This window comes from Cupressus sempervirens, chromosome 11, assembly GCF_028749045.1.
Source record: "Cupressus sempervirens isolate cs-2001-9-10 chromosome 11, ASM2874904v1, whole genome shotgun sequence".
NCBI classification, from domain to species: domain Eukaryota; kingdom Viridiplantae; phylum Streptophyta; class Pinopsida; order Cupressales; family Cupressaceae; genus Cupressus; species Cupressus sempervirens.
In genome coordinates, this window is record NC_143128.1 from 142,506,497 (window position 1) to 142,529,028 (window position 22,532).

At 36.5% G+C, this 22,532-nt stretch overlaps 1 protein-coding gene and 1 pseudogene across 2 annotated transcripts; both read left to right on the top strand.

Moving 5' to 3' along the window:
• The first annotated feature begins 540 nt into the window (after positions 1-540).
• On the top strand, positions 541-2,296 carry LOC149528612 (uncharacterized). The gene is made up of 2 exons (XM_089808481.1): positions 541-1,021; positions 1,185-2,296. Exons 1-2 carry the CDS (start codon positions 849-851, stop codon positions 1,462-1,464), a joined length of 453 nt encoding a protein of 150 aa, XP_089664607.1. The 5' UTR covers positions 541-848; the 3' UTR covers positions 1,465-2,296.
• Positions 2,297-3,136: 840 nt separating this feature from the next.
• LOC149528613 (uncharacterized) lies at positions 3,137-8,788 on the top strand (annotated as a pseudogene). Its single transcript, XR_016358413.1, has 6 exons — positions 3,137-4,180; positions 4,293-5,349; positions 5,552-5,617; positions 5,963-6,196; positions 6,295-7,581; positions 8,155-8,788. The product of XR_016358413.1 is annotated as an uncharacterized LOC149528613 (transcript).
• The last annotated feature ends 13,744 nt before the right edge of the window (positions 8,789-22,532 follow it).

Below are 22,532 nucleotides of genomic sequence, written 5' to 3' on the forward strand. Positions count from 1 at the left end.
CTATGTGTTGGATATAGGTTGTATTTTATATAATAATGTGTTATTTTTATAACAACAAATAATCTTTTTATGTTGAAGTATTTGTCCTTTTGTGTTATATATAAAAGTTATATATAACAAATATTTATGATTAATAATAACTATTTGGTCCATTTAAGTTGCATATGTATTACATTTCATATAGTTATACAATACTTTATTAACAATAAATGATAATTTTAAATTCAATTAGTAAAGATTTTTTGATTAACCTTTGGTCGAATGTTCAAAAAGTCATTTTTTAGACACATTTCACTAGGTTCACTATTTTAACAAGTTGCGTGATGAGTCATACCTTCAAACCTTAATTGTAGGTAGGTAGTTCAATGTGCATTTTACATTTGGAAAAAAAAACGAAGGTCTTACGACATCCCATGTAGCAGCTACATGTTGACGAAGTTAGCCCTCACCACTACTGGGTCCTCTCCCCTATGCCCATTATCTGTACTGTGCATTGATCTCATCATTAATGAAAAAAAATGTCTCATTATCGTGAACCCCAAGCTTGAAAACCTCATTATTTGGTATCTTATGCTGGGGATCGAATTCCTGTTCTGCGTGCACTTGAAACACAGTTGGTTAGTTGTTAATGTATTAGAGTAACTCATCGCTCCTTTGATTCAAAATCACTCTTCTATGTATCAAATTGCTGCAATGAGTTGCGGGTGTGGGAGCTTAGGCTCTGCTGTTGGCAGCAACGGTCCACAACTCAGGCTCGAAAATGAGAATCAAGGAGCTCGGGATGGCTGTTTGCTGGGCCACAGAGGTGTTTATCAGATTGCGATGAGGAGAAGGGTTTTATTGTTGCCATGCCAGGTAAACATGCCTCCTTCCACCAAGCTGGTTGCCGCCTGAACAAGACTGTCGCAACGTGCTATATAAAAGACGACGCCTGTGGTTGCCCGACAATCTTCCACCCATTCTCTGCGTTGGTTTCACAGATTTCTACCTCAGAACATCTTCACCTAATTTTGGCTTTCAGGTTTGCACAAATTTAATTGACAAATTCATTTAGGGACTTCTATTTACGGCATGTTTTAGATTTGGAAACTCGTTTGTGTTAGTTTTTAAGCATTTCCTGTTATTTTTCTAAGATGTTGTGGAGTTATTCTGTTGCTGTTTTTGAATTGTACATCCTTTCACAGGCTCAATATGCTCTCTTCAAACCCTCGATTTTCATTGAGCGAGGAACGGATTTCTGTACCCTGCTCCGAAAACATTGAATTTACCTGGAACATCTTCACCGAATCTTGGCTTTCAGGTTTTCACAAAAAGGGGAGCAGTTTATTTAAGACTGAGTTTTATTGCAGTTTAATCGGGAAACAAATTATGAATTTTGTTTGTTGTGACCACCCAGTGCTCACACCTAGACTGAATCGGCATAACTGGATTTCGGTGTGGCATGTCATAGCGATTTTCACTTGAACTCATCTCATTGACTTCCAGAACCTACTCTGCTTTCAGGCTTTTATTCTTTATTTAGGTTTTAGAGTGGAGCCATTATCTATTGTTTTCCTTCTTCCATTTGTTTGGGTTGAGGGGTTTAGATTTGTATTGATTTTGGGGGATCTTACCTAGTCAAGAATCATTAGTAATGGTATGTATTCTGTGAAACCCACCCAGGACTCTCACATTGCTTCACCTGTACATTAGATGCAGTGCATATACAACCTGAAACAATAGAATAATGGAAAACATAGACAATGGACAGTATCTTCTCCGGCAGAAACTTTTGGGTGAAAAACCTAGCGCAACTTATTTTTTTGTAATTGCATTGTCTTGATTTCTAATTTTTGGAGCATTAATTACCTTGAAACTTAAGCTTCAAAGAGGATTGTACTTTCCAAATGGATTGGCATGTACTTTGCCAATGGACTTCAATTTCCCTCATCCTCCATTTTTGGTTCAGTTGCTAAGCATTACCAACCATGCATCTAAGCAACTCGTGTGTCTTTTATCACTGCTGATGCTCATAATTCCAAGTCTAAGTCCTCTATCATGGTGCATTCCTTGCTATTAATCTTATGTCAAGGTAGCAGGGGTAGTGCTTTAAGCCCTTATACTGGGGATTTTCAATACACTCAATCTCTGGATAACCACAAGCTAAATCATTTGTACCTGAACTTATATTCTTTCTTTTGATTCTAGGAATCATTTTTGTCGATCCTCTAAGAAACTGTGTTGTACATTGTATGGCTGCCTGCCACAAAAGAATTAAACTACCATTCCCTATAAGTGGAGACCACAAATACCAAAATATCCCTCTGAAACTCTTCTGACTGGAGAATACATTATGCTCAACTTGAACAGAGAATATGAATCATACTTTCAATGAGCATCGGTTATTATGTTTGTGGAAATAGGATTACTGATCCCACGATTGGTAGATTGTTGAGAAATGTTTCCTATAACACATTTGAAATGCTACCTTGTTCAGTATGTTATCTTATGTTTCCATGCTGCTAAGTGTCTTCTTCATTATTGATGAAACAATTTATTTGACCTTTACCTATATTTTAATCTAAATGTCTTCCATAAATGTCACTGCTTATCTCCATTCTTGGTATTTGACTCTTTACATAATTGATAACCAATTTTTTCCCGTTAAGATTCCATTATTGATAACTAATTTTGTTACTTCTCATTTTCTATGGACATCTACTCGACAAAATGCACTATTGACCAAATTTCAAAAAATAAAAAATATAATGAATTTCATTGAAATTTTCAGCATTTGTTCTTCATGATTTACATTTTTTATGATGGAAAACAACAAAAAAATTGAAAAAATTACTATATTTTAACAAATCTGAAAAAATAAGTAAATTTGACTTTTTAAAAATCTTTAGTACATTTTGTCTAAAAAATTATTATATTTTTACAAATATGAGAAAATAAATGAATTTGACTTTTTAAAAATGTTTAGTACTTATCTGAAACTTAGCTAATGCCATTTTTTTGCCATTTTTTAGCCCATCATTCCTAATTTTTTTCGTCATGGCTACGTTGTCTTTCACTTACCTAATTTACTCTTTTTTTATTTCTTACGAACGTAATCAATTTTTTTGTGAAAGCCACACATCTTGTCTATCACCGTCGCCTCCTCTCTTCAAGACGCCAAAAATCACACAAATGACACCCCCTCACTCGCTTCATTTCTAATTAGCGTTCTCTTATTCTCGGTGTTTGACCTCGCTCAAAATTCAGATCTTTCACTGATTTTCTCTCATTCCTTCTCTGTCTTCAAATGATATATCTTATGGCGTCTACTTTGGCCTCCTCTGGCCTAACAGACAGCGAGCCGGCTTCATCATCTTCTCGAGGCTTGTTTTCATGCTGTCTTGATTGGGTTTCTGTCTTTATTTCACAGCGTTCAATGGTATCCAATTCCATGGCGTCCACTTCAGATACCACTGGCTGTATCGATTCACAGAATGAGGCTTTCCAAGGAAGGGCACCGCCTGCATCTCCTTCGGTTACCTCTGGTTGTAACCCAGAGAGAGAGCCTTTTCAAGAAATGGCACCCTTTGCATCTACTTCGGGCACCTCTGGTTCCAACCCAGAGAATAAGGAAATGGGTTCTTTTCAAGAAACGACACCACCTGCATTTGCATCTTCTTCAGCTATACCAGAGAATGAGGCTTTTGAAGGAATGGCACCGTCTGCATCTGCTATGGGTAGATCCTCAACTCTCATCCAAAAGCAATCTTATGATGTATTTATCAATCATAGGGGACCAGATGTCAAGAAAACTTTGGCCACCAGAATCTATGATATCCTTGATAACATGAAGGTCAAAGCTTTCTTAGATTCGAAGGAGTTGGAACCTGGCGATTTCTTGCCTCAAACATTACAGACAACAATCCGCGGTGCTACCCTTCATATAGCAATTTTTTCACAGAGGTATGCAGAATCGGCTTGGTGCTTGGAGGAGCTCTTTGATGGTGAGAAGCGGAGCCAAAATTATTCCTATTTTCTACCGTGTGGAGCCTGCAGATCTTAGATATGAGAAAGGGGTGTACGTTGCTGCCTTTAACAAGCATAAGGAGAAAGGTAGGTATAAGCCAGAAAAGCTCAAGGAATGGAAAGATGCACTCTACAAGGTCTCGTTCTATACTGGCGAATTCATCCGGAATAATGAGTATGTACTACATATTAAATCTGTCTTGAGGAAATACGCATTTATCTTTGTCTTAAGGAATTAAATTTTGGTTTTATAGTGTGATTTTTCAATGTTCTGTTTTCTTTTTCAGTGATGTGATGAGTGCGTTGAAGAATATTGTGAATATTGTACTGGAAGAAATAAGCAATGTGCCACTAGATGTTGCAAAACATCCAGTAGGTCTGGATGAAATAGTAAATGATTTTGAAAAGACGGTCCAACTTGCTGATGGTGATCAGGGTGTACAAATTGTAGGTATATGGGGAATGGGTGGTTCTGGCAAGACCACTCTTGCCAAAGAATTATATAACAAAAGATCCTTATCTATGGAGAAATCTAGTTTTATTTTTGATATTAGAGATGCTAAAGATGCTTTGCACAAAAAGCAGGTTCAACTTCTTAAAGACTTTGGTGTGATTGAAACATTTGACAGTGTAAACCAAGGCAAGAGATTTCTAGGAAGGCATTTGAGGGCTTTTAAGGTGCTTATTGTCATGGACGATGTGGATCATGTTGATCAATTGGATGCTCTGCTGCCTGCAACAGGGAACCTTGGAAGGGGTAGTCTCATTATCATCACAACTCGGGAACATCATGTTCTTACATCTTGGGGCATATTCTCTGTGTATAAAATGAGAGGATTGGATCAACCTTATGCTGAACAATTATTTTGTTGGCATGCTTTTTTAAAACCTGATCCCCTTAATGGTTTTGAGGAACTTGTTAAAAAATATATAGAAGCCTGTAATGGACTGCCCTTGTCTTTGAAGGTATTTGGAGCACAGCTATATGGGAATCCCTCCAAACCATATTGGGAGTCTGCGCTTCTTAAGATCTCAAGAACATTACCTAAGGATATCAAAGAGAGACTTAAAATAAGTTATGATTCCCTTGACGATGAAGAGAAGGAGGCATTCCTTGATAGTGCTTGTTTCTTTATAGGAAGACAAATCAGTGTGGCAATTGAAGTTTGGGATGGATCAGGGTGGAGTGGTCTATATACTTGGAAAAAACTTTTAAATAAGTGTTTGGTTGAATTTGATAATTATGACTATATAAGAATGCATGACCACTTAAGAGATCTAGGAAGAGACATTGCATATCAACACTCACCGTCTCGACTTTGTTTGCCTATGCAGATTGTAAAGGTAAGGTTAAGGAAAATATTGTTTCTACTCGTCAAGTTTCAAGTTTACTGAACTTGTGTGATAACAAGGAGTTTAAAATATGCTCTTCCTAGTCAGTTTTGCAGTCAAATTGATTTAGATAAATGTATGCATTCAAATAGCTAAATTATTTCTTATATTTATATATCACTTATTTTATAATTTTTTTGGTTTTTACTTCTAGAAAACGAGTGACGTCCGAGGAATTGAGATTGCCCCGAACGGGAAGGAAGAGCAGTTGTTATGTAAAGTACGCTTGTCTACAATTTCTATTTCTCCATCTACAGTTTTCTTCTTTATAAATTGTTTATATTAAATCAAGTCTTTCTGAATATTTCATATTTTCCATAGATAACACTTATATTCCTTACAAATGGAGGAAACACAGTTTGAAGAACAGTGAACAAAACAACGAACTCATGAGTCATCGTATTCATCAACTGAGATTATAAAGTTAATTGTTGCCGAATCTAACAGATTATTGCTATTGAGACATGCTATGATACTTATGAATTATGTTCCTCATGAATTATTCTCTTACAAGAGGTTGATAAAATTAGTGATTTTATCGAAGTTTTGTGGTCGTTGCTTACAGGAGGCGCTGACACCCTATTTAGCTGGGCTAAAGCTTTTAGTGATTACAGGAGATCATTTTAATCAAATAATGAGTGAAGTATCAATAGAGCCGCTCTGGCTCTGCTGGTCCAATATTGGACAGAGAAATCTTCCTCCACGACTTTCACTGAAAAATATGAGGGTCTTACAACTTTCTGAATCACATAGCAGAAGGGAATATCACTTTGAAGAGTTGTGGGAGGCTGAGAGCGACGTAAGCAGTCTTCATTTTCTGCTCTATTGAATCTATATTTCAATTATTAAATAAAAGCATTATGTTTTACTTTTTATCTATTTGGAAATTTGTTGCAGGCACCTCTCCAGTTAAGAGAGTTGGTTATTTCTTGTTGTAAAAAATTCCAAAGATTTCCAAATTCAATAGGGTGTCTCAACGAGTTGAAAAAGATAGTAATCCAGAGTACCGATACTATTGAGAGTTTGCCAGAAAGTTTTTGCTGCTTGCAACAGCTAGAGCACCTTGAATTAAAAAGCTGCAAAATATTATCACTGCCCAGCAGATTCGGGGATTTGACAAATCTACGGTTTCTAGATTTGTCCTGGTGCACAGAGTTGAAAAGTTTACCAATTTCTTTTAAGAACTTGATTCTCCTGCAACATCTCAGATTACATTATTGTACAGGACTCATATTTATGTCAGATGATTTTCAAAACATTACACAGCTGGAGTTTCTGGACATTTCTTATTGCATGCAATTGGAAGAGTTGCCTCGTCACATCACATGTCAATCGTCCTTGAGAATGCTCAATTTAGGCGGTGTGAAGAGGTTAAGGGAGGTACCAATTGAAATCGGTCAACTAGGCAGGCTGCGAAAGCTGAGGATAGGGAGTGACCTGTTGATAAGTTTGCCTTACTCCCTTGGAGATTTGTCTTTCTTGACTCATCTTAAAGTTAAGCTGTGTTCCAACCTGAAATCTTTGCCAAACTCTCTTGGACGTTTGTCCTGCTTGACTCATCTTACAATTAAGAGCTGTCCCAACCTGGAATCTTTGCCAATATCTCTTGCAGATTTGTTCTCACTGACTAATTTTGTAATTTGTCGTTGTCCAAAGCTTAGATGTTTACCGTTCTCTGTCGCGTCCCTTCCTCTCTTAGAGAATTTAGAGATAATGGGGTGCCCAATCAGCCAAATAGATTTTGGGACGGCGTCATTATCTTTTCCATTGAGCAACCTGAAGCAGGTGAATCTATGGGAAACAGAGGTGTTTAGTATTTCAATTTCTGAAGACCGTTACCCCCGCCTTGAGAGTTTATATGTTGGCGATAATGATCATTTAACGCAGATCGAAGCACTGCCAGTAAGCCTTGAATGCCTAATCTTATTGAGAAATCCACAGTTGGCCGTGCTTCGCAGCTTTGCACGATTAACTTCTCTCAGAGAATTGGAAGTGCGAGGAAGCCGCAGAATCGAGAAAGTTGAAGGTTTGAAAGATTGCAGAGTATTGGAAAAATTGTGTCTACAGACCTGTGGGGAGGTCATGCTGACCATAGAAGGTTTGGAGCGAATGGAGAAATTGAAAGAAATGGAAATCGGAGCAAAGAAGGGGTCGGCTATCACAAGTTCCATTCAAACCGTGAAGGTAATATAATAGTCTTGATATTATTATTAGGATTTAATTGTATAGTTTTTGAGTCAAATTCATTGATTTATATTGTGTAGTTTTTAATTATATAGCTTTTGAGTCAAATTTCTTGATTTATATTGTGTATTTTTTTGAGTCAAATTCATTGATTCATATTGTTCCATGATTAAACTCATTTTGCTTTTGTCAAAGTTAGAGGGTAACATATATGCACCTGCTCTCTGTTTTTTACTCTTCTATGATAAGATGCATTCGTGTGGCACCTTAGACAGTGCCCTCCACTTTTAGCAAGGATTGTGTCTTATCAATCATTCATTAGAAAGCTCCTTAAGTTCATCAATTGCAAATCAAATTGTTCATACTCATATTTTATGAGCAGTGATTCATCCAGAGCTTCACCTCTACTATCATCACCTAGATACAATAGATTGCTTAATATTTCATTCATTCTCATAAACACTTCTAATGAAAGATGAATAGATGAATTTGACTCAAAAAATCTGACTTATCAACATAATAGTGTTTACAATTGTGCATTGATGGAGTGCAAGTGGTGCAAGGAATTTGCAGAGGTGGCCAGCTGAGATAACAGTGTGTACGCGGGCGGTCCCTGATGCGTCCTCACTACTCCTCAACTCCTCAATACTCTCGCCACATGTCTTCGTCGTGGACTCCTCAATACCACTCGATCTGAAATTTAGTGCCTCTGAATTTGCTTTTTCAGAACCGATAAAATTGCTGCTCAACAATTCCTCCATTAATGGCAATGCCATTATGCTCTGCTTTGTTATAAATTGTGTGGATCACTCTCAAGGGAAATCTTTTGACTTGTCTCGGAATACACGCGCTGATGGAATGATATGTTCGATGGAGATTGGAGAGGGGAGATGGGCAGTGATAGGGGTCTTCACGCAACGCTGTACATGGCTCACTGCAACTACTCAAATCTTGTTCGCTGCCCGCGCGAGCAAAAGGAGGCGCTTTGGCAGCACTTCGGGGCCACTAAAAGTAGAAATGGAGAGAATTTTGGCCGCGTGTGGAGAAGAGCAAAGACTAATGGAGGCATTATTGCCGCTTTTACAAAGCATTTCATGCTAATAATAATATTTTGATCCCGGGGATAATTTGTAACTGCTAATGGTATTTTGGTGTGCAATGGTTATTTTTTTCAAAGATTAAAATAAAGTTATTTGGGCAACAATAATAGGGGTATAAGTATGTAATACTACAATAGTTATCTTAAGAGAAGAATATATTTACAAGTTACATATCTTGTATAATGAAAATAAAATACAATTTCGATTTGGAATTGTGTTGGATAAGTATTGAGACATTGATGCAAATCTTGACCAATGGTTTTGTTGTGCTTGGGCCTCTTGGGTCAATTCTTCTGAGCTACAGCATTATTTTGCACCATGAGGGCTTGGCCAATCAACCCATTAGGATAGATACTCTGAATGTGTTTTTGATTGCACACGTAAAACCACTCATAATCTTGTACCAAATTATTTTATGCTGGTACTAAATGCCTAGAATTATAAGGCTGATTGGTCCTAGAATTATAGTTTCTCCCTTGGCCTTGTTGGCTTGCTTGGTAAGAGGGTTTATTATACTGATAAGGGGCTTGATAGGGTTGTTGAAATTGTCGATTTTCATGCTAACCAACTCAATGCCATTTTTTGGCAAATTCTTTTGAATGTTTTGAATCTACTCTTTAATCTCTTTCAGCTCTTGGGACTGGTTAGATAATGGGCTAGCTAGGCCAATGGGTAGAGAAGGAAGCACTAAGACAGGTGGGATAGATGCCAAGACTAGAATTGCTTCAAGAATAGATTGTAACTATGGAAAAATGGGCATTGGAGACCTTAGGGCTATCTTTCCAGCTTGCATGAGTTTGTTTTGAGTTCTTATGGCAATTTCAAAAGATCTTAGAAAAATATTTTCCTCCATAGATTAAATCATCATTATGATTTTGCTATTGAGGGCTCTTAGATAGCACAGGAATGCATGCCGGTTGGAGGGTCTCACTGCTTCCAAGATCCTACTCTAGGTCATTTGGGACCTCAAGTTGAAATCCATCATATGTTCATGATATGTCCTCTTGATAGTGGTCAAATGCTCCACTAAGGAAAGCTGGTCAAACTTGTCCTCAAATGACCTAGTCAAAGCACTACCCAACTCATCCCAAATGGTTATAGAATTGACTGCTAACCACCTAAACCATTGAAGAGCTTTCCCTTTTAGTGATATTGCCAACAACTTTACAACCATATTATCTAATGGAGGCCACAAAGGATTGCAATGTCTTATATGCTCAATGGTTATAGTTTGATCATTCGTGGTGAAGATTGATAACCTTTTAAGGGATTAAATAGGGATATCATCATGTTGTTTTAGATTCAAGGGGTTTCCTTGATTAAAAGCCACATAGGGATGATTCCAAGCCATGTGAGGATTCACATGTACTTGAACTATTTATGAGGGTGGTAGTGGTGGATTGGAAAATGTTGTATGTAGGGATATAAATAGAAGTACTAGTAGTAGTATGATTAGTAGAAATAACCTAAGGTGTAACAGGTTGTGTATCCTTAGCTATCCTAGGCTTCTTCCTTCTAAGAGATGATAACTGTCTAGGTACAAAGGGATCTTTAGTTTGCCTTGTTTGATTTTTGTTGATATGCTAAAAAATATGATTCACACAAAACAAAGATAGGATTCACCAAGTATGATAACATTGATTCTCAAAAACATGCCATTGTTGCTCATACCAAATATCAAGACTTATATGCCACTCTTTCTCAAAGTGATGGCTTGAAACTACTAGGCATACTAGAAACTGTTATCAACTAGATTGCACCTTTTTGCTAAAATGAACCTTCAACGATCTAGTGAAACATGGGATGAACCTTGGTCTGTGGATATGTCATTATAAGGATCAACCTTTGGTATACATGGTGATCTTCCCTTGAATCACCTATTTAAACTTAAACTAGACTTGGTAGGAAAAGGGATAGAAGTAAACAAACAATATGGACTAAACTTTTAAACCAAGGCGATTCACTAATATTATAAAAATGATGTAGCTTGAAAGGAAAAACCCACAACTGAAAAAACCATACAATAGCCTCACATATTGGTTTTACTAACCCTTGATACATGTACTACAAAGAAGTGCTAGTATCTAAAGTAAGGGTGTCAAATTCACAACCTTGAAATTGGAATGCACCTAGATTGTAATACCTGAACATGAAAGCTCACTTTTCACATGCCTACTAACCATTTAAATTGAAGTAAAAGGCCCTAAAGATCACAAAGACTTAAAGAGCTAAAACTTATAAAAAAAACAAGGAATAGAATTTTTTTTTTTAAAAGGGTCACTATTGTATATATATTAGATGGAGAAAAGTGCTCAGAACTACATCATACAACGAACATAAATTACAAATAATACTATCTCTTCAAGGATAAGAGAAGATAAGATAAGATAATGATATTAATGTCCAACAAGAGACCAACTAGGGTCTATGGGATTGAAAGATACAACAATACAGAAAAAAAAAAAAGAATAGCAGGAGCACCAAAAGGCATCCAAGGAAAAAAAAATAAAAAATAAAAGAGAGAAGGATCAACAATCCTTTCTAGGTACAAAGAAATCCGACACAAAAAGATAAGGCTTGGGACGAGCAAGAGTCAGAGCCCGACACTATCTGTGTCTCTGAGTAGTAGTGGGGTTAGGGTGTCGCCATTTGAGCAGCCCATGCCGAGGTCTAACCAATTTGGTGTATCTAGAGAAGGGTGTGTGTGGTCGTTTCATGCCCCTACCAGTGGACATGGAAGGAAAAAAGTTAGTGATGAGCTAATCTAAGGTTTGGTTATGAGGAAACATGATCTATGAAGTATGGTCTGTGAGCTGGGAGGCTTCCCTGAGGTAGGGTGCTAAGCAGCGCTGGTTAGAGTAACTAAAAAAGGTCGACAGGGATCTGTAATCTCTGAAAAGGTAGTGGAACCTGCCTCTGATCTCATAATAGATGGGGCACTTGAAGATGAAGTGAGCCCTTGTCTCTATCTACAATATGGTGCAAAGGTGACACATACGTTGCTCTTTGATCAAGTGGTGATCATTCTAGTAATGAAGTCGATGTGATCCAACTCTAAAAGACCTTAGGGCGATGTGAAGGGTGTGGCTCCAATGCCGACTGAAATATGAGGGATGAACAATAATACCATCATGGATCTCCAGAAAGTGCTTAGAGTAGAAGGCCATCCAAGGGCGTAGACCACTAGGAGGGCTGATCCAAGTTGTGGAGATGTACTGCCTGTAAATGTCGAGTCTAACATGTCCATTCAACTCCTGATGAGAAGGGAGGAGATAGGTGAGGCATCCAAGGAGAACTGGTATGGAAGAAGATGATCGATGTCAACTTGATTGAGCTCAGTAAGGTAGTGGCCTGGGTATACTGGGAACGAGCCTTAGTCGTCCCCTTCGAGTTGGCAATATCTACATAGGAACAATAAGGAAGGTATGAGTATCTAAGTCGGTTGAATCCACAAAGTCTTTGAGGCAGTGAATGAACCAAATCAAGTCAAAAATAGTGCTAAGTTAGAAAGGGTGGGCCACAAACTCAGCCAAAACAATACTCTATGGAGTGTAGTGGTGGCAATAGATAATCCGACAAAGGGGAAGGGTCTGCACTTGCTCGATCACGGTCCAATCAGAATCAAGAAGAGATGGTCCCTAGACAACCGCACCATAAAGAACTGTGGGTCTAACTAGAGAGGTCAAGAGAGATAACTTGGATGTAGTGTCCTGGAAGTGGTGTCTGAAGCATTGTCTCTCTAAAAGGGCGAGAGAGCCCATGCCCTTGGCCACTCTAGGAAGGTGGGTCGATCTCATGCTGAAACGGGGTCCAAAGAACTTGACCTCAAAGGAGGTAGAATACAAGAACTAACTAAAAGAGATGGGAATGTATAGCCCTCAAGCCCAAATCTGCATCTTGACCAAATTTTGGAATCACATCTGTTGGGATTAAAGATAGAGCAACTGAGAGGGGGGGTGAATTAGTTACTAACAAAAATTAATCCACAGATCCCTTAGATGTCTTAAAGATCTAGTTACTGTTGATACTCGGTAAACAAATGTTGTAACTCGGTAAATTAAATTATTACTTATCTTCAAGCATTCATGCATGTAAATGAAAACAAAGTGGACACAAGAGACACCAGATTTAATGTGGAAACCCAATATGGGAAAAACCACCAAGTAACTAGTCACCAATTTTTCACTCTTCTGAAGTGAGCCCTGTTAGGAGCCAACCCTGTTAAAGGTTACAATACACACTGTTAAGTGTGACCCTATTAGAAGATTTAATCACCCTGTTAGGAGTGGCCTTGCTAGAGGTCTTTAGAACAATTCAACTGAACTGTCACCTTGTTAGAGGATTTACGAAATGGCTATTAAACCAACTCTATTAAGAGATTTGAAATCACTGCTACAATGGTTAGAAAGCAACAATGAATTAACCTGAACAAGATGCAACTGAATTTGCTGATTACAGGTCTCTCTTTTGCTTCGTTAAATCCTTCTTGATCAAATATGGCTCTGCTGCTCCTCAAGGATCTCTGATCATCCTTCAAATTCGCTTCCACAATAATCAGTCCTCATATCTCATTTATTTCACTCTTCATACACACATTGCAAAATTCGCAACTTGACCTTTTACTTATACCATTCAGATTGTCAAGTCAGCCCATTTACATGTTAGATTTACCAATAAACCATTCATTAGTCGGCTACAGATATTACTTCTAAATAAATAAACGTTATTTCATAAGACAATAAAATCCTTTACTGACCGACCCTGCTCGGTAAGTACTGCTTCTGGAAATTTCTTGAGTTAACCATCTTGACTCGGTTAACATTGCAATATCCTTAAAATCCTTTGGTTGCCGAGTTTGCTTGGATAGAACTGAATCCCTCAGTAAGAACTGCTTCTTCCAAATTACCTTTGATGACCGAGTGAACTCGGTAAGAACTAAATTTCGTTGATTACCTTGAAAGCTCAGTAAACATTATCCTTTGCCTTGCTAACCTTCTGAGCTCAGTAGACACTATCCTTTGCCTCACTGACCTTCTAAGCTCGGTAGACACTATCTGATGACTGGTATGACATTTGTGTGACATCAAAGACAACACACAATTGAACAATTGTATCCAACAATCTCCCTCTTTGGCATTGATGGCAACACATGTCATAGCAGAATCAATTTTGAAAACAAGTCTTTTAATGACAAAATACTCCCTCTTTCATAATAATTTCTCCCTCTTACAAAAACTCTTATTATTTGCAAATTTCAAAAAGATATGACATATATGACAGTATATATTCTCCCTCTTTGACAACACATGCCAAAGATAACTCAAAACAACTGAATAACATTGTACTTGATGTACTGATTCATATGCAATGTCTTCATTGGTTTGTTGCATCAACTGATAGATCTTCAATTCTGTTCCTGTTGATGCATCACTAAAATTGTATTTTAGTGAGCTTCAAATAGGGGAATGACTCCTAACTTACCCCTTAGATACAAGAATGCATCCTTAGGTAAAGGCTTTGTGAATATGTCAGCAATTTGTTCCTTTGTATGCACATATTCCAATCTTATTTCATTTTCTTGCACCAATTCTCTAACAAAGTGATACTTTATGGCAATATGTTTGGTTTTTGAATGCATTATTGGATTTTTGGAGATGTTAATTGCACTTGTGTTATCACAAAACATAACAACTGGTTCTTTGGTTTCTTGCTTCATACCTTCCAATAATTGTTTAAACCACACAATGTTTGAGTAATTTACAGCTGCTGCAACATATTCAGCCTCTGCTGTAGATTGAGATGTACAATTCTGCTTTTTGCTTGTCCAAGAAACCAACCTTTTTTCGAGAAAGAGAGCTCCTCCACTTGTGCTTTTTCTGTCATCAATATTTCTTGCCCAATCTGCATCAGTGAACACCTTTAAATCTAATTTTCCTCCAAGTTTATACCATAATCCATATTCTTCAGTTCCTTTTAAGTATCTCATGATCCTTTTGATTGCCATCATGTGATTTTCTTTTGATTTTGCTGAGAATCTTGCTACAATCCGTACTGCAAGGGTAATGTCTGGTCTTGTGTGCATTACATATTGCAACTTTCCAATCATAGATCTATACAATGTCTGATCCACTTCCTTTGATTTATCATCCTTGGTGAGTTTTAATCCAGTACACATAGGAGTCCTAATTGGTTTGCAGTCTTCCATACCAAACTTTTTTAGTATCTCCTTGATGTATTTAGATTGAGTGATGTAAATGTCATTCTTATTATGCTGAATTTGAAGATTAACAAAGAATTTTATCAAGACCAACAAAGAATTTTATCTCACCAAACATAGACATTTCAAATTCCTTGTTCATTTGTTCTGAAAATTCTTTGCAAAGATCATCATTTCCTATGAACAAAGTATCATCTAAAAATATTTCTGCCAAGACAATCTTATTATCTAGTCCTTCCTTTATGTACAAACTGTTGTTGTCATTAGTTCTTTGAAAACCAATCTAAATAAGATAGTTATGCAATCTTTCATACCATGCTCTAGGGGCTTGTTTCAGACCATATAATGCTTTATGCAATTTGCAGACCATGTCCTTGTCTAGATCAACAAAACCTTCAAACTGGTCAATGTAAACCTCTTCCTCCAATATGCCATTGAAAAATGTTGACTTGACATCCATCTGGTAAACTTTGTATCCTTTGAATGCAGCATACGCAAGTAAGGTTCTAACACCTTCCAATCTTGCAATAGGAGAAAAAGTTTCTCCATAGTCTATACCTTCTTCTTGAGAGTATCCCTTGCATACTAGTCTAGCTTTGTTTCTTGATACCTTACCATCTTCATTTAGTGTGTTTCTGAATACCCACTTTGTTCCAATCACATTCTTATCTTTGAGTCTAGGTACAAAAGTCCATGTTTTGTTTTTCTCTATTTGTTCTATTTCTTCATTCATAGCTTCAATCCAACTTTCATTGTCTAGTGCATCTTTGACATTTTTAGGTTCAAAATCAACAAGTAAACAAGTGCCTTTCAACTTAGTTATTGTCATTGTTCCTTATGATTTATCACCAATGATATGATATAGCGCATGATGCTTTTTGACATACTTGGCCAACACGGATTCCTTGCCTTTTGAATGACTTGCATTGTTATCCTTCTGTGTCTCAACTTCTGGTTCTGATTCTAGTTGCTCGAGCTCGGTAGATGCTAGCTCGGTAGCTTCTATTTGCAACTCAAGTTCTTGCAGCTCGAGAGGTATTAGCTCGGTTTGAACTTCTTGTGACTCAGTAACTGAAGATTCTGGAGTTGAGGATTCCTGAATAATAGGTATACTTGGCATTGTATCAGGTTTAATGTAAATGAATCTTCTGTAGTCTTCAAGTTCTTTTTTGCTTTTTTTTTCTATTCTTTCTGCAAACTCATCAACTTTCACATCTGCACTTTCTATAATTTTGTGAGTAGATAAGTTCAAACATCTATATGCTTTGCTTTTGCAAGAGTATTCCAAAAATATTCCTTCATCACTCTTTACATCAAATTTACTTTTTATAAATTCTTTCAAAATGTAACATTTTCTTCCAAATACTTTTAGATAACTTACATTGAGTTTGTAGCCATACCACAACTCATAGGGTGTTTTGAATGAGTCCTTTTTCAGCTCTACTCGGTTCAAGGTATGAACTGTAATGTTGATAGCTTCCTTCCAGTATTTGATAGCAATGTCTTTCTCAATCATTAAGATTCTTGCACAATCCATTATAGATCTGTTCCTTCTTTCTGCTATTCCATTTTGTTGAGGAGTTTTGGGTGCTGAAACCTGTCTTTTGATTCCCCTTTCAATGCAAAAGTTATTGAACTCATGTGAAATGAATTCACCACCTCTGTTAGACCTTAAGCATTTTAGTCTTTTTCTTGTTTCCTTTTCTACTCTAGCCAAATACTATTTGAAATTTTCAAATGCTTCTGATTTCTCTCTAAGGTACATGACAATCATCATTCTTGAATAATCATCAACAAATAGAATGAAGAATTTTTCACTAGTATAACTTTCAATGCCAATAGGTCCACACAAATCAGTATGCACAATTTCTAAAACTTCTCCAGTCTGATAGTTCTTGCTTTTAAAACTAGTTTTTCCCATTTTACCAATTTGACAATTCTTGCATAGACCAACCTCAGGTTTTTTTTATGTTAGGAATACCTCTTAGTTTTTGAATTTACTAGTTTTTATTAAGTTGTCAAAATTTACATGACACAACCTCCTATGCCATAACCAACTTTCTTCAATTTGAGCAATGAAACATGAACATTCACCAAGTTCAAGATAAAATAAGTTACCTTTTGTTTGAGTGCCAAATCCAATCAGCTTTCCTTTGCCATCCAGCAATCTTGCTTTTCCATGCATAAATTCTACTTTGATTCCATTATTGAGTAGATGTGCCACACTCAATAAATTGTGCTTTAGTCCTTCTACCCAATATGCATTATCACATACAAGTTCTTTGGTTAGTAAGATTCTTCCTTTTCCTCTTATACAACAAGGTTTATTGTTATCAAATCTTACACTGCCACCATCATAGTCTTCAAAGTATTCAGACTTAGTTTTATCACCAGTTGTGTGATGAGAACAACCACTATCTATGATTCATGTATCATTTTTGCTCGTATGAGAAATGAGTGTCATTTTCTCATCATTATCAGACTCATCTTTCACAGCAATGTAGACAATTTCATCTTCTTTTTCATCATCAGAATCATTAGAATTTTTAGCCATAAAACATGTTTTCTTACCTTTATCCTTGAATGATTTGAAGTCCTTTTTTCTATTGTATTTGTGACCTTTTTTCTCATCTTTGTCTTGCTTATTTGGGCATCTAGCAGCAATATGTCCAATTTCTTCACAAGAGAAACAGATTAGAGGAACCTTACCTTTGTATTTCTCTTTGCCTCTTGAATATTTTTTTGCTAGCAGAGCTTCAACCACCTCAAGATCACTGTCTGAACTTTGTTCTGATTCTTCATCACTGTCTGATTGTGGACCCTTCATCTTTTTCATTTTTTCTTTGAGTGAAAGTTTGGCTTCAAATGTTGATTCAACGTTCTTGGCAGCTGGAACATAATTGGCATAGTTGTCTAGCTCAAATGCAGTCAATCTTCCAACTATGGCCTCTAAATTTATTTTATGATTTGCCTTACATCTTCTTTCCTGAATCGCAGACTCTGATTGCATAAATAGGAAGTAGAGTTCTAAGAACTTTACTTATAACTGTCTCCTCACCAATATCTCCTCTAGATGTTTTGATTGCACTAACACATGCTTTAACTCTCTCAACATACTTTGCAATGTTTTCATCCTTTCTCATCCTCATTTGATCAAATTGTCCTCTCAAACTTTCTACTTTGGCTCTTCTCACATTATCATCTCCTCCATAGATTTCTTTCAACTTGTTCCACATTTCAAAGGCAGTTTTGCACTCCTTGATATCATCAAATTCTTCATAACTCAGAGCAAATGCTATATCTATCATCATGTTATTGTGAGTCTTCTTTTCAGCAATATCATTGACAGATAATGTACCAGAAGGTTCTTCATATTTTTCATCAAGGTACTACAACCCTGTATCACCAATAGAAGCCGGATGAAGCCTCATCAGTCCTTGCCATGCTGAGAAGTTGTCCCTGTTAAGTCTTGGAATTTCTCTTTTGTAAGACATCTCGATTTTTAGCTTAGATCCTTGAAATCTTTTCCTGTAAGCACCAAAAGCTCTTATACCAATTGTTGGGATTAAAGATAGAGTAACTGAGAGGGGGGGTGAATCAGTTACTAACAAAAATTAATCCATAGATCCCTTAGATGTCTTAAAGATCTAGTTACTGCTGATAGTTGGTAAACAAATGCTGTAACTCGGTAAATTAAATTATTACTTATCTTCAAGCATTCATGCATGTAAATGAAAACAAAGTGAACACAAGAGACACCAGATTTAACGTGGAAACCCAATATGGGAAAAACCACCAAGTAACTAGTCACCAATTTTTCACTCTTCTGAAGTGAGCCTTGATAGGAGCTAACCCTGTTAAAGGTTACGATACACACTGTTAGGTGTGACCTTGTTAGAAGATTTAATCACCATGTTAGGAGTGGCCTTGCTAGAGGTCTTTAGAACAATTCAACTGAACAGTCACCTTGTTAGAGGATTTACAAAATGGCTGTTAAACCAATTCTATTAAGAGATTTGAAATCACTGCTACAATAGTTAGAAAGCAACAATGAATTAACTTGAACAAGATGCAACCGAATTTGCTAATTACAGGTCTTTGTTTTGCTTCATTAAATCCTTCTTGATCAAATATGGCTCTGCTGCTCCTCAAGGATCTCTGATCATCCTTCAAATTCACTTCCACAATAATCAGACCTCATATCTCATTTGTTCCACTCTTCATACACACATTGCAGAATTCACAACTTGACCTCTTACTTATACTATTCAGATTGTCAAGTCAGCCCATTTACATGTTACATTTACCAATAAACCATTCATCATTCAGCTACAGATATTACTTCTAAACAAATAAACGTTATTTCATAAGACAATGAAATCCTTTACTGGCCGACCCTGCTCGGTAAATACTGCTTTTGAAAATTTCCTGAGTTAACCATCTTGACTCGGTTAACATTGGAATATGCTTAAAATCCTTTGGCTGCCGAGTTTGCTTGGATAGAACTGAATCCCTCAGTAAGAACTGCTTCTTCCAAATTACCTTTGATGACCAAGTGAACTCGGTAAGAACTGCTTCTTCCAAATTACCTTTGATGATCGAGTGAACTAGGTAAGCATTAAATTTTTTTGATTACCTTGAAAGCTCGGTAAACATTATCCTTTGCCTTGCTGACCTTCTGAGCTTGGAAGACACTATCCTTTGCTTTGCTGACAGATGCTCCTGCATCAGACCTTTTGAGCTCAGTAAACACTATCCTTTGCCTTGTTGACCTTTTGAGTTCGGTAGACACTATCCTTTGCCTTGCTGACCTTCTGAGCTCGATAGACACTATCTGATGACTGATATGACATTTGTGTGACATCAAAGACAACACACAATTGAACAATTGTATCCAACAACATCTATCACCTCCAACAAATCTAGGAACATACAAGGAAGGTGCCTCCGAAAAACCAACAAAACTACTCCAAATATCCCAAAGATGATACTTCCAAAAAAGGAATGACAACTACCCTCATACAATCTATTGGTAACGTGTATCTCCTTTCCAAAACTTGCACAATTTCTCTTGATGAATTCCCCCCAATTTTGTATTTGAAATAGCAATGAAATAAAATGAATTATTATGATCATTTTATTAAATGTTTTACAATAATGATGAAAATACAAAATAAACATCCCCTCACATAAATTTTTTTAATGCCCCCCTATAAATACACCTTAGCCTTCTAACATCACTTTCCCCTTTACATTAAAAGACATATCTTTATCATTAAAATGACATCCCATTGTTAACATTTTAACACATTTCCTTATGTTAAAATGTCTCCCCCATAATAAATGACATCATACACATGCAAAACCGATTCATAAAAGCTTAAAATATGTTTCAAAAATCCTCAAAATGATTCCCTAGCTTGATCTTGAGAATAAGGCTCGAATTGGAGAAAGATTTTGAAAAGTTGTTATTGTGAGTCAGCTTTCCTATAGTGCTCATTTAGGAAACAATAAGATTCATGTATATGGTTTGCTTCAAGTTCTTTCATTTGTTTATTTTTCTTTAAGATGAAAATTCTATGAAGGTCATTGTTTGTAGTTTGATTTCTTCATGCTTCAAATTCATTTACACTTGTTTTGTTGGAAATATTCAAAACTGTGCTCGATTACTAAGAGGGGAGGGGTGAATCAGTAACCTCAAAAACTTTATCAAATACAGATCTTAATTGCAATAGTCTAATTACCATTTAGTTCAACAAAACTGATCTAATTGCATGCATGAGAAACTGAAAACATAAAACATTCATAACACTTGAACATAATGATTTGGTGACCTAAAAACCTTCCAAATAGAAAGGAAAACTAGGGTGGGGATGATACCCACAAAACTTCAATACTATAGCATAAAGTTGGCTTGTTAACACTTACATTGATCACTTCTGATGATTTTCCATGTTAGGAGCAATTCAGACTGCTAGGTCCACCTTGTTAGAAGTTTTACAAACACACAATAAAGTATGCATTGGGTAAAAAGATTTAAGAAAGACTGTTAAGTCTACCTTGTTAAAAGATTTTGACTGGTTCACCTATTAGGATGAAACAGTAGATCTTTGACTTACAATTGAATTACTGATAGAGATTCCTTGAAGTACTAATCACCTTTCTGTGATGGATATGTCTCTGTTGCTCCTTTTCTAATATGGCCTTACAATATACTCTTTATCTACTGCTTGATCACATTCGCATTCTTACACATTTTTCTTCATATATTGCACATTTGGATATGATACAATACATTACATATATATCAATCCAATTTACAAAATTACAAAGTCGGCCATCATACAAGTTAATACCAATATTACAAAGTTGGCCCATATGAAGACACTCAGGTTTTGAAGACTGACTTGGTGAAGTTCTGATACTCGGCACCCACTGTCATTACTTGGCATCCTCATGCACTCGGTAGAAATAGAAGCGCAGTCCATATTGATCACCTCAAAGTAGTCTTCAACTCGGTCTGCACTGGTGACTCGGTAGATACTGTGTAACTCGGCATAAACTGGATTACTTATTTACCATGATTGTACTCGGTGAACACTAATTTTGCATTACATGAACTGCTAGCTTTGTAGAAACTGCGATGCTCGATAACCACTAAAATGCTCAAGTTGAACTACTAGACTTCACACTAATTGAATTCACTTGGTAACCACCAGAATGCTTGGTAGCCACTGGAATTAGTCTAGAAAACTCGGTAGCAATTGTAAAGCTCGGTGGCTACTGAAATACATGGCAAACATTGTAGACTGTTCAATGAGCTAGGTAGCCATACAAAATCTGAATAAGTGTGTGTCACTAATAACAAACTTGACTAATATGTCAAAAATCTCCCCCTTTGGCATTAGTGACAAAAACACTTATCAACCAAAATTTTATATACATCACCATGTGATATTAGCTCGGTAAGGTATACTGTTTTTTGAGATTTTTCAAAATTTGTCTTTGTAAGTATATACAGTATACTATACAACATATATGCAAATTCTCCTCTTCTATATACACTCTCTCCCCTTGCATGATTCTCCCCCATACATAGTGTTTCTCTATACATAGTGTCTCTCCCCCTTTTTGACAATAATGCCAAAGATTTATTCAAAACTTATTTACATGGAGACACCAAAATGAGATAAAAAAAAATCAGAATGTACCTTAAGAATAAGTGCCAATGTTTTATCCTAATTATTTTGCAAAATCTTGCACGTATGTAGAGCAATTTGTACTTCTGCAGAGAGTTCTATCATGTGATCTACAATAGAGAAGTTGTTGTCATAGATCAAGGTTTTTGAATATACAATATGTTTCTCATTGTATCCAACATAGGAAGGATCATATTTTGAATTTCTATCAATGTAGGTTGGATCCTTGCTTCTTCTCTTAACAACTCTACATGCATATCTGACAAAAATCTGATCTTCATATGATGTGCAGAGCTAGAACTAGAGTCAAGTTGCAATTGCTATGCACTGGCTTTCAGATCCTCATCAATTTTTGTCAATTTGCCCTTTATTTCCTTAGTGAACTTGGTAACATCACATAACTTTCCAAAGAGTGATGTCACATTGGTGTAGGAT